The sequence below is a fragment of the Saccostrea cucullata genome, unplaced genomic scaffold, assembly GCF_032062105.1.
Source record: "Saccostrea cucullata isolate Sc308-1 unplaced genomic scaffold, CSIRO_AGI_Scuc_v1 ctg8261, whole genome shotgun sequence".
NCBI classification, from domain to species: Eukaryota; Metazoa; Mollusca; class Bivalvia; order Ostreida; family Ostreidae; genus Saccostrea; species Saccostrea cuccullata.
In genome coordinates, this window is record NW_026925440.1 from 14,210 (window position 1) to 26,442 (window position 12,233).

General features: G+C 40.4%; 3 protein-coding genes across 3 annotated transcripts; all 3 read right to left on the reverse strand.

Moving 5' to 3' along the window:
* Nucleotides 1-638: 638 nt before the first annotated feature.
* On the reverse strand, nt 639-1,172 carry LOC134268841 (baculoviral IAP repeat-containing protein 7-like). The gene has a single exon (XM_062751083.1). It carries the CDS (start codon nt 1,170-1,172, stop codon nt 639-641), a length of 534 nt encoding a protein of 177 aa, XP_062607067.1.
* A 123-nt stretch (nt 1,173-1,295) lies between these two features.
* Nucleotides 1,296-3,512, reverse strand: LOC134268842 (uncharacterized). The gene has a single exon (XM_062751084.1). It carries the CDS (start codon nt 3,510-3,512, stop codon nt 1,296-1,298), a length of 2,217 nt encoding a protein of 738 aa, XP_062607068.1.
* Nucleotides 3,513-7,431: 3,919 nt separating this feature from the next.
* On the reverse strand, nt 7,432-11,052 carry LOC134268844 (uncharacterized; the record flags this gene model as incomplete). The annotated part of the gene is made up of 6 exons (XM_062751085.1): nt 7,432-8,146; nt 8,240-8,368; nt 8,458-8,490; nt 8,644-10,078; nt 10,252-10,647; nt 10,960-11,052. Coding segments are annotated over 6 exons (2,742 nt in total), but the record flags the coding sequence as incomplete, so codon positions are not given.
* Between the last annotated feature and the right edge of the window lie 1,181 nt (nt 11,053-12,233).

The window sequence follows — 12,233 nt, forward strand, 5'->3', positions numbered from 1 at the left end:
TTTCACAACGGTTACCACGGTTAATGATATCGTATCTTTTTAGGGGGCCCACTTTCTTACCATAATCTTTAATACAATCTCCGGGTTTTTCTATCCATTTCCCTTGAAACAAAGTGCTTTCGGGTCCCTCTCTCTGGTGAGGCAAGACGTAATTGATTTTCCATTTGAATTCCCGATACTTGGGATGTCTGGGTCCTGCTAAGAGCAGGATGCTGTCCCCTATGGGATCAGGTAACTTGATTCTCTTATACAGGTAGATTTCATGGAGACCTGTTTGTCCTGGATTCTGATCAAAGAAATCTTGAATACATTCCTCTTTGTTTTTCATCCATTCTCCCTTTAAACTAGTACCCTTTTTAGGTTCTACTATTTTCCAACGATACTCTGAGTTTAAAACTTCCATGACGTGTGTGCTCTGTCCCTCACTCAGATCAGAAATGATCTCTAGGATTTGTAGGTCTCCTTTTTATATAGAGACTGGAGTATTTATTTTTTAACTTGCAGAGGAAAAAACCAATAGAGAATTTTAAATTAAGAATAATTCAATAATCTCATTCTTTTATCACTGAAAAAAAATCTAGGTCTGATTGCTTAACAATAGAAAACACTAAATTTGAGTTCTGTCCTTTTATTTATAGTTAACACAGAAATATCCGTTTGGACTGTTGAATCTCGCCACGACAGATGGGGCAAAAATGAAAAGAAGGAGCACACAAAGCACAGCAGCATAGGTGTCCACAAGGTAGAAAAGCGATTTGTAATTCCTCGTCTAAACAAATGTGACATTTTCCTCGAGCCTGGACGTCTGGTTGTGGGTTCAGTAGAGGTTTGATCTTAATGAAAGGTTTATATCCCTGCTTCTCTAAGTCCCCGACAAATATACTCATCACCCAGCTTCGACCCTTATACTGATTGATGTAAGGACAATTGGGATTCCAATAAGCATGTTCTGCATAAGGATCCTCCTCAAGATCCCAATTGGTTAAAGTCATTCCACAATGAAAACAGGTAGCGTTATCTTTCACTCCCCTGTAGAAAAACCCAGCTCGAGCTAGGTCTGGTATTTTCCCTAAGAGAGGTTCTGGCCATCCCTGCTCAAAAGTAGCTTCTCTCTTTGAGAGCTGAGCATACTGGGGAAAACGCATGGGTTGGTCTGGCTCGCGACTCCCCATGATTAGAAATGACCTTTGATTTTGAATAAGAATACCTTTTTATAGAGAAAAAAAAACAACACATAAAAACAATTCAATTTTTTATTTGTAACAAACAAACAAACAAACAAACAAACAAACATATCAATAACCATAAGGTAAAGTGTTATAATTCTCTACAATTTGTCTCTTGTCATATACAATTCTAACTGTTTTCTCTGAAGGTTTGTTCACGACCTCACAATCCCGGGTCCTCTGGATTTTGCTGGGATAGGGAACTTTTATTTCCTCTATTTCTCCCATGAGCATTTTTTGTAAAGTCTCTGGGCACACCAACTGAGAGGTTCGATGGTTGAGAGTGACCCCTTTGCATTTATGAACCTCGGTTCCTTTGTCCGTTCGGAAAGCATAATTTTTAGGACCTGCCGACATGAATTTAGTGATGTGATCCCCGTCTAATTCGTCGGTCCATTCTCCTAAACTATGGCCCAAAGTAGGATTAAAAGCTCCTTCCTTATGTTGGTAAATGATACTGTCCGTATCGAAATAAAGGCCCCGTTCTTCTAAAGGTCGTAAAGTCTCGTAGAGATGTAAGCGAGCATAGGCGGTGGTAAAACAAGCTAGGATCACGTTTCCAAAGGGACATTCTTCGACGAATTCCTGTTTGTCTTGAAAATTCACTAGAATCTTGTCTTCAATGGAATCTTCTTTATTGACTAAGAGTCGCACACCCTTGATGTCGACCGTCGAATTTTGTAAGAGTTGATGTAATTCCTCTACTTCGTCCAAGTATCTGACTTTGGGTAATAACAAGCGTTGAGCAAATTTTCCCCACAGACAATTTAAAAAGAGTTTAGCAATGGTTCTTAACACTGGATTCTTCTTGATACTGAGAATGTCCATCATGAATCCTTCTTTGTATAACACTTCTCGAATGTAATCTTGTTCTTGTTCTGAGGTCTTACATTCGGAGGGAAATCCGGACGCTTCCTGTTTGATCTTGAGGAAGGTATCGATGTACTCTTTAAATAAGTCTTGACTGCGTTCTTTGAAATGCCACACTTCGTAAGTTTGCTCTAAGGTATACCCCATGTCCAAGGCTTTATGTAATTCGCACGTCACCCAAGTACCCGTGAGACTACGTTCCCGGTCGGTGTGTTGACATGGGTGTTGAGACGTAGAGTCTTGTTGTTGGGCACAGGTGCGACATAAGGGAAATAATAACTTACCTCCCGTCCGATAAGGTAATACGGGGTGAAAGAGGCCTCGGGGTGGCAAGACCCGACAGTGAATGAGACCGAAATAATTTCTCACGTCCTGGAAGTCGTCTGTGATGATCTCGGGATGCCCTAGGGGAAAAGGTCTGTGTTTCAACACGTAAGGGTATAAGGAACACACGTCCACGTATCTCATGTCCCCTTCTTCACAATATAATTTAGTGGCATTGGTCCGGCCTCCGTACAGGGCTTCTCGAGGTTTCAAAGGATCCGGAATGTCCAGATCTCGTACAAATTGCTGTAAAGTCTCATCTTGTTGCACTTGTTGATCGAAATCGTGCTCCCAGATACTACACACGTTGTACCCCATGTCCTCTAAATCCGCAGTCCTTCTGAGAGTTTTCTCGTGTAATTGTTGGTAAGTAAATTGAGTCCGGTGAGGATGAGTTTCCGTCTGTAAACTGGGATAGCAAGTGGGGCATCCGTGCCAATAGCATCCGTAAAATTCGTAGACGGTGCGAGTCGCTTCCTGGTATCCGTCGACGGTATAATTTCCGATCGGGACTTCGCCTCCGTTTCTGGCATGTCGTATGTGACATCCATTCTGATGACTCATCCAGGTGAGCCATCGACAGGCTTTGACCGAATATTGTCGTGCCGGATCATACCCGAGGTTCGGAATGATGGCAATGCTGTCTTTAGGCATGAAATTTCGACGGTAGGCTAAATTAGCAGCACTGGCAAACGTGATGGATTCCTGGAAAGGGTCCACGTTGACCAACTTCTTGAGGGTGCTTCTAAACCGTGCACAGCATTTGTGTAAAATGTCGACGTCCGAGACACAATACCCTACAAACTCTTTCTGGAAATCAAACACTTTTCCCCTCTGTTGGTCGTACCATTCGTAAAAAGCTTTTCGTCCACTGGTAGTCATTTCGTCCGGATTGTAGAAAGCTGCCGGTGGATAAGGTCCCACGTAATTCTGGTTCTGTTCCGTATTAAAAAAGTGAGGGAAATAACCTTTCTTCATTTCGTTCAAATCGAAAGCGGAGGGCATCTGGGCCAAAGGAAAGGTTAAGAAACTATACGAGTCGATGAATTTGAGTCCACATATTTCCATGGACAAGATCTTACTCCCGTTCATGATCACGCTAGGTTTCAGGGGAGAAGAATGCACTATGTAATTCAAAATGAATTGTCCGTCGTATCCTTTGAAGTTATGGGCGATGACGATGGCCCCGTCGTGTACTAAAGTGGAATTCTTAGTACCTGTAGTGGGTTGAAATAACCAGTCCATGAACTTCTTTAAGGTGTCTGGGCCTTGAAATAGGTGCTGACGGGGTCCCATGTGTTGACAATGAGGACAAGGTTGGTCTATGTCTAAGTCATCGCAATGTTGACAGACGCGATGTGCCACACACAGATTAGGGACGTGAATGCCCGATTCCTGAGTGCATTCGAAATCGAAATAAATGGTAAACTCTAAGGTGTCTTCTCCCTTCTTCTTCTTCTTCTTGGGTTTCTGTGGAACGTAGCACCGATGATCGGCATCGACGATTTTCTTACAGATCTTACACTGTTTCTGATCTCCGCATTTGTGATGAGGAAATAATTTCTTTGGTATCCAGGACTGACACTTCTCGCATAGTCCCATTAAATTGCAGACAGTAGTGGTGGTTTTCTTACCATGAGGTTTTAAATGATCTTCGTAGCAGGTCCTGTTCTTAAAAGTTCCATGGCATTCCTGGCATTTAATCTTGATCCCTTCATCGGGACATTTAGGGTGAGGTCCTAAACAAAAGGGACAGCGATGAGGACATTTGGACCGATGGTCTGTGACATTCCTGTACCCCACGTCGCAATGATCACAGTAGTAGGGGTTCCCCGTTACTCCCGGCATCGATATGATGGCATCGCAATGACGGTTGTCTAACAAAATGTTCAAACAAGTTCCATCTCCCCAGCCTTTGAAGATGCGCTCTAAACAGAGTTTAGTGGAAGTAGATTTGAACTGAAATATTTTCAGACGATACTGAGGAGCTAATACCTGTTGTAATTTTATCCACTCTGCAGATCCACACGCTTGAGTGATATCACATCCGGCCTGTTCCATGAGAGCTATGGCTTGGTTCTTCTGGTCCAAGGATTTCTTATCTCCCTTCCGCATACGGAGCCAACGTTTTTCCCATTCCGGGTCTGGATGATCGGGTTTCTGACTGTGTAATCGAGTGACGACGATGGCTCTAGCTAAACACAATTTATCATGGGGATTGACGATCCGAACGATGGCTCGTTTATTTTTCTTGAAACTCTCCTTATTCACTTGTAGATGTTTGGTTCTGTCTCCACCACTCCCCTGGGGATTCTCGATGTGTAACAGCTGGAATTCCGTGGAGCCGTCGCCGATTTTGAACTCCTTTTTGGATTGTTGCACACGATTTATTTCTTCAAAAATGACGTCTTCGTTTAATTTTTTACACTGCATAAACGGGTACGAAATGTCCGAATCCAAAGATGGGTGTTTTATGTTCAGGCTAAGGTAATCGTTAGGATCACACTGCATTTTCAATTTGAAGTCCTGTAACATGGTTTTGAATAATCGTCGAAGGAAAGCCGTGGTTTCTTCTTCTTCTGGAAATTCATCGAAATGAACGACATATTTTTTTTCATGCGCTTTAAATTTTGGTGAGGTCCTTTCTTCACCTAGTCTCATGTGATAATACTCCGAAATGGGTTTAGGTGGTAAATCTATTTCTCTCTCGGTACTTTTTCGTTTCAATGTTCGTCGAGGCTGTACCTGTTTTTCTCTAGTAGAATCCATGTCTATCACCCTGATGGCTCTGAGGGTAAAATGAACCCAGAGTGAAAGAAAAACCACATTTATATACAGTGGATGACGTCATAATACACAGGTAAGCATTTTTGCACACGGCCCTAAACAAACTTGGCTCGCTGCCAAGTATTTACCTGTGTAGTCAGCATAAAAAAGGTAACGTAGGTAAAAGGTATATTTGCACAAGGCCCTTAAGTTTTTGCACACGGCTCTCTTTACAGGTGATGCAACAGGTATATAAAGCCTAGGTATTTTTTGCACACGGCTCACACCAGGTATATAAAGCCGAGCTGGGAGTACCCTGCACTCATTGTACCCATCATGTATTTCACGTGGAGATTGATCTATTGGTTTGATGTAGAAAAATATGTTTGTCATTACTGTGATCAGAATACGATGAATTATAAAACATTGACAGTGTATAACTATCCGGGATGGCATCAGAGAACGTACAGGATTTGTCAGCATTGTGAAATGCCATTTCCACACTGGTATGTGGATGATGAGCCTTCTTTAGAAGATTGCGGTTGTAGCTGGTGCCTGAAATACTTCATACACAAGAAAGGAATTGAGAACATACCGCCTCCCCGATGGATGAAAATGACTAGGAACAGACCGTTGAAAGAATGTATGATGTGCTACCAGGAAAAGACTCAAGGAAAATGGAAATGCGAACAATGTCGGCAATATCCGTGTTGTGAGGAATGTGTGAAGAAACTCTTTGAGACGTCCTACCAGAAATGTCCCTTATGCCGATACAGTGGAAATTAAAATCATTTTTGTATTTTTTCATTGTGAATAAAAATTGAAAATCACAATCTGTCTTGTTTGTGTTTTGTTTTCAGTAAAAAAAATCCAGGTGGTTCTTGTCTTTCAGTAAAACCAGTTCAAACCGGTTATAGGACTGTCTAGACTGTGAAGCGTGACGTCATAATCACATTCTTGCAATGTTTTTTGCACACGGCGCATTTTTTACCTTTATAGTCACAAAAAAAAAAAAAAAAAAAAAAAAACGTAGTACCTACGTATAGTGTAAAACACACTCCGTATTTTTAAGGGGATAGGGTTAGGGGTAGGGGTAGGGGGTTAGGGTTAGGGGGTTAGGGCTAGGGGGTTAGGGTTAGGGTTAGGGGGTTAGGGTTAGGGTTAGGGTTAGGGCTAGTTAGGGTTAGGGCCAAGGGATTAGGGCTAAGGGGTTAGGGTTAGGGAGTTAGGGCTAAGGATTAGGGTTAGGGGTAGGGTTAGGGTTAGGGTTAGGGGGCTAGGGTTAGGGTTAGGGGTTAGGGTTAGGGGGTTAGGGTTAGGGGGTTAGGGTTAGGGGGTTAGGGTTAGCACTGCACTCAGTTGACCCACTTATCCCCTCAACCAATCAAAACTGATCACGTGATTTCTCTCAGCCAATGACAATTTGTACCGTATATGATTAACATCTCAATAACAACCAAAAATAGTGATTCGAATATGCAAAAATTGCATGTAGTCTCAAATTTGTTCAAATCATTGTCCTCAAGAGAAGGGTGAGGTCACAAAAGCGGATACAAATTTAAACATGATAACATGTAGGAATTTTTTTTAATAAAATACTTTTTATCATTTGTTAAGATATATATTGTATATATATTTTTAATTCCCTCTTGCTTGTCCCTCCTCCCAAAAGCAATGCCAGGTTTTATAAAAATATTCAGTTATAATATAGCAATCTTAAGGGAAAAAAAAACTTCATAGAAACTATATCAACAATTTATAAAGAACATGCACCTTCACCACTTCACTCCAAAGTGTCTTTTAAAAAATATTTCCAAAAATAATACGCTTCCTCCAAATGTCTTTGGTAAGTCACTGGAAGACCATTCTACAATGGTTGTATATAAATTAGTGATAACTGGTTACATATGTCAACAAATTATCTATTAATATAGGCATATGTAAACGTCATAAAAGTTCAAATCAAAACCAAACATGTTGCCGATTAAACTCAAAGTAACTAACTCCACGTAGTATTGAGCAGAGGTTTAGGTTCCAAAAATAACAAATTTATCTGCCTATCTATACAATAATGGAAAACGAAAAAAAAAACCCTAGAAGATTAAAAACCAAACACTTTTCCAAGACAAAATGCGTGTAGATTATTGGGGCTTTGTCATATTTTAACATCCAATTTACAATTTTAATATTCTCAATTTTTTTACCATTTGATTTAAGATAGTGATTTATCAGGAAGACTGCTACAGTAAAAATGAAAAAAAAATCAGGTTCAAAAAAATATAGGCTATCCATCAAGAGCTTCCATCACACTAGAGTTGCAATAGCGGGAATTTTTGCGATAGAACTCCCTGACTTCAGATGCATTTCCACGTGCGCAGAGTACGGATTGTAGGTTCCGAACACAGGCCAGAGGGGTTCCGTAAAGTCTAAGTTCCGGAAGGTGTAGAGGACCTTTTGGCTTGCGCAATCAATCACCGTCCATTGGCGATTGTCAGTGTCTAACAGAAACCCGTAGGACATCGACATATTAGTACCAGCAACATCAGCAGAAATCGGGCTGTGCAATAAGAGCGTCCTCTTGTGGCGGAACTTGTGGCAAAGTTGTTTGTGTTCATTACACCTTTCAGCAGAGAAAGACCAAGCGAACATTTGCGCACCTACGTAGAAACTGTTATGTATGCTTTCCCATCGCCCTATCCCAATCTCAAATATCAGGGCATTACGCACGAGATTCACGTGGATTCGATAGGAGACATTAACTTCGTAATAATAGCGTCCTGGAGTTCGGAATGGCTTGGTACCCACCACTCCACAGTACTTCTTTAACCTCTTCCCTTCAAACGTCTTGTCGTTCGTCACGATGTCTAAATGCGCGTCCAGTGACAGGGCTTCCAGTCTACCTTGTGCTTTTGCGGTATCCTGTTTGATGGGTCCGTTATCATCCCAAGGGAAAGATCGAACTGAAAGTAAAATTTTATTTCATCAAGAATTATTCCAAAAATATTGCAAAACTTCTTAGAGGATGAATTTTTCGAAAGAAATGTCGTTCATACCTCTGGGTTTCTTTAACCCGCGTATTGTTTTCCGTTTTAGTGTAGTCACGTCAGAGCGAAGGACCCTTCCATCAGGTGCTACATCACGTTCTGCATGAGCAGTTTCAATGTCAAAGGTAAAACCGGGACCTATAAAATAAGCAGAATCAACTATTGTCCATGAATTTTGGATAAAACATGTATCATATATGAATTGAAATTCTAAACATGATACTTACAAGTAATGTCCCCGTATCTTTTATCAATTTCACCTTAAATGAAAAATAATATATTTATTTTTAAATCGTTGTATCAGAAACTTTGACATAATTTTTTTAGGAAAACAGTAACTTTCGACAAATTCAAATCAATTTGCTATGAAAGTTTACTGCAATCTGCAAAAGGGTTTAGTATATTGATAATACCTGGAGTCCTTGCATTGAATGGATAGCCATCCTCCTTGACCAAGCGATCTAACACCTTGACTAAGGCCCGATGTTGACCCAGCTGACTAGCTGTGTAGTAAACTCTATAGCAACCATCCACTGTCTTTGCGTCTTCAACAGAAGCCAAGTTCATCCGGCCCTTTGGATCTCTGATCTCTACTTGGACACAATCAAAGGAGTCTTTCTGGGGGACACCCTTGCTGTCGTACAGGAAGAGCTTCATCACCTCTGCCTCGTTGTCGACTGGGACATCGAATGCCTCCGCCATCGTTTTAGGAGGATAAATGGCGGTAGATCTGATTTTCCCCATTCCTACTGCAAAAACTTTGAATTCAGATCCCATATGATTCTTATCGAAAGCTAAGAATGAGTTTTCTAGAGGACATGATTCAATTTGCTTATCTTTTAACATGGAGAGTCTTGCTGAAATTGTATCTGTTAGGATGACGAATTCAGCAGGCATCGCGTGAGCCATAATATGGCTGGAAAATTCTTTCCCAGCATTCATCAGCACAAGGGTGTACTTCAAACTCTCTCGTTGTTTCTGTAATATGGCACGCTTATCTTTGCATTTTCCTTTCAAGGTGTCCTTGAGTTCTCGTCGTCTGACTTCCAGCATCTGTATGCTCTCGTCAATTTCTTTGTCGATGTCTTTTGTTATATCCAGGTACTTCTTGTCCAGGTTCTTCATTTCTTCCTCTGTGTCAAACATCACGTTCTTCGTGAAGGTGATTCGATCTTCCATGTCCTTCGTCAGATTGCTTATGACTGCCTTGTGGTCCTCGTAAACATCGGCCAGGCGTCGGGTGTTATGTCCACTTGTCTCATCGTGGTCTAGGACGGTGCACATCTTGCAGACAGGCTTTTCGCATCCCTTTCTTGTGCAGTAGTACACAAGCTGCTGCCCTTCGTGTCCAGGCATATCGCAGGTCTGCTGTCGAAGGAAAGGCTCGATGCCTGAATTGGTCAACTGATCGACTGGGGTAATGGTATGGCTGCGGGACATGAAATTCCTTAAGTGAGCTTTTCGACATTCAAAACACATAAAGGAATAACAGTCTTTGCAAAAGAATCCAGCAATTCCGCCATCCGGACAATCCCTACAAGGAATTTTCGTTTTCTTCTTCAGCTGAACAAAATCTCGTAGTGTTCGGCGTGTATTTTCTTTAGGAAAGTTTTTAACGCTGTCATTTGGCAAGGTGTGCTGTGACTTGCAGCTTGGACAATATATGAACCAATCCCTGACATGTTTTTCGAGGCAACGGTTACAGAACGTGTGCAGACATGGCAATACTCGTGGCGTGTGTTCCTTTTCGTCATATTCAGACTTGCACACTTCACAAGTTAAGAAGTCATCTTTAAGGTCATCAATCCTAAGAGAAGCTCTGGGAAGAATTGGCAAATCCGGAATATTCTACAATGTAATATGGCATTAACTTTCAAAGCCCTATTTTCCCGTTCTGTTTTCTTAACCTTTTTGATAAGAATTTATAAAGTCAATATAAAGATTCAATTTTGAAAATTTCTATGATCAAATGATTTTGCAACAGACGTTATAAATTTGTTTCGGATACATGCATTACTTGCCCTAGCTACTTCTGCTGCTGGAGGCGCGTCACGTGGTGTTTTCCCTTCCATTTGATTGGGCTTCTCTGCTGCCTTCTTTTTGATTGGTTCCCTGAAACTAATCGGCTCTCTTTCTTTCTTTTCCTTGGGTTCCTTTGCTCTGAAATCTACTTTTTCGACATCTTTGGGTGCCTCAATTGACCGATCTGTTTCCGGTAAAGGAATCAGACCGTTTGTGAGTGGTTTTTTGCCTTTGTTTGTCATTATAACTCGGGATCTGGGTTCCGGAATTCTGTAACTGATTGGTTCTCGGAATGTCTTTGGTTCTCTCTCCTTCGTGTACGTCTTAGGTCGTTCACTGCTGTGATAGCCTTCGTCTCGGGATTCACGTGATTTTCTTGTATGAATAATTTGAGTCTTTAAATAAAATACAAATTAAAATTTTGAAATTCGTAAAAAAGAAAAACATGAGATAACGAACTGTATTCACGCTCAAAAGTTAATAAAAGCAATGCAAAATTGGAGCAGAGCAAACAAGGACCTCCAAAAAAATCAGAAGTGGTATCAGGTGCCATAGAGGAGTGAGCATCCCCTGCTGACCGGTCACATCCGCCGTGTGCTCCATGCCATGCATGATAGTAGCTTGTGCTTGTCAAATTGAACAGTTAATCTTTGCCAACCAGTAAACCAACACTCTGATACACATCTTTGTACGAGTCTTACATGTACCTTCTCTAGTCCTGTAGCCTGCATCACCCTGGCGTACCCCGGAAGTCCGGTTAAATCCCGGGTGTCTGTGCGTTGCTGGACCAGGTATCCAGCCTAAAAATAGTAACATATATAACATCGATGATTATACAACTGTAAGTAAATTTACGCTAAAATATAGATATTCCGATATGGTTTCAGCAATAACTGAGCAATACACTTTGAAACTGTATTAACAACATGCATTTTTTTCTTATTGGACCAAATAAAAGCTCTGATTGAAACAAACACAGGTATACATGTATACCTTACTGTAATGAATTGATATAGCTGAGCTTTTTGCTAAAGGATTTATTGAAATTTAAGTGTATTGTTTTTTTATGCTATCAAAGAGAATAAAATTTTAACTATTTTAGTCGCTAGTCATTACAATTTACTACTCACTAAGCAGGGAGGCGTTCTTAGAAATTTTGTTGCAGTTGAAAATGGTTAGAAAAAAGCAGAAGAAAATCAAGGCACAACAGGGCAAGATAATACAAAATAAGTTTATATACATCAATTATCAGTAATTTTATGTTACAAACCATCAAAGTTTTCTTTGACTCGCACCCTAGGGTATTCTACATGTACTGAAGCATCAGCCTGGAAATGGGGGGGGGGGGGTGTTATAATTTGGTGAAAAGGACCCATTGTTCGTTGCTCGGTCCTATATTTCAAAACGTACATAAGTGTTTGAGAGGTCACCAGGACTTTCAAGTTTGTTTCTAAATGTACCGGGTATATATTACTCTTCGTCGTTGATTTATGACACTCTTGAAACAATAACGTCATAAAACTCCCCGGCTATCTTGAAATGTTCAGTGCAATGCATATATGTAAAGTGATTAAAGAGTGTTAATAAATATTGAGCAATTTGATCTAATCAACAAATTTGTTTTAAATAACCTAACTTTAATTAAAGAAAATGCATTTTACATCTTATTTGTATGCATTGAAAAAGAAAATGTCGGGTGTGTGTTTGCTATATTTGCATAATTTGAAATGTAACCTATAAAATAGTTCAGAAAGTAACAAACAAAAATATTCGATACAATTAGAACTTCGATGGAATTTTTTCATGAATGAAGGAAGGATGATGCATAATGTATAAGCATAATGGAATCTGTTACATATACTTAAATAGAACCTGATACATTTAACAACGTACCTGCATTTTAAATGATATTCTCTCTTATCCAAAACTTTTGGTCGAAAATTTGAAGAGGTGGGAATGGCGTTTACTGTGTGTGTCTCTT

Excerpts from the sequence above, each read along its gene's own strand:
- LOC134268842 (XM_062751084.1), bottom strand. The coding sequence starts at position 3,512 with ATGAACGGGAGTAAGATCTTGTCCATGGAAATATGTGGACTCAAATTC.
- LOC134268841 (XM_062751083.1), bottom strand. The coding sequence starts at position 1,172 with ATGGGGAGTCGCGAGCCAGACCAACCCATGCGTTTTCCCCAGTATGCT.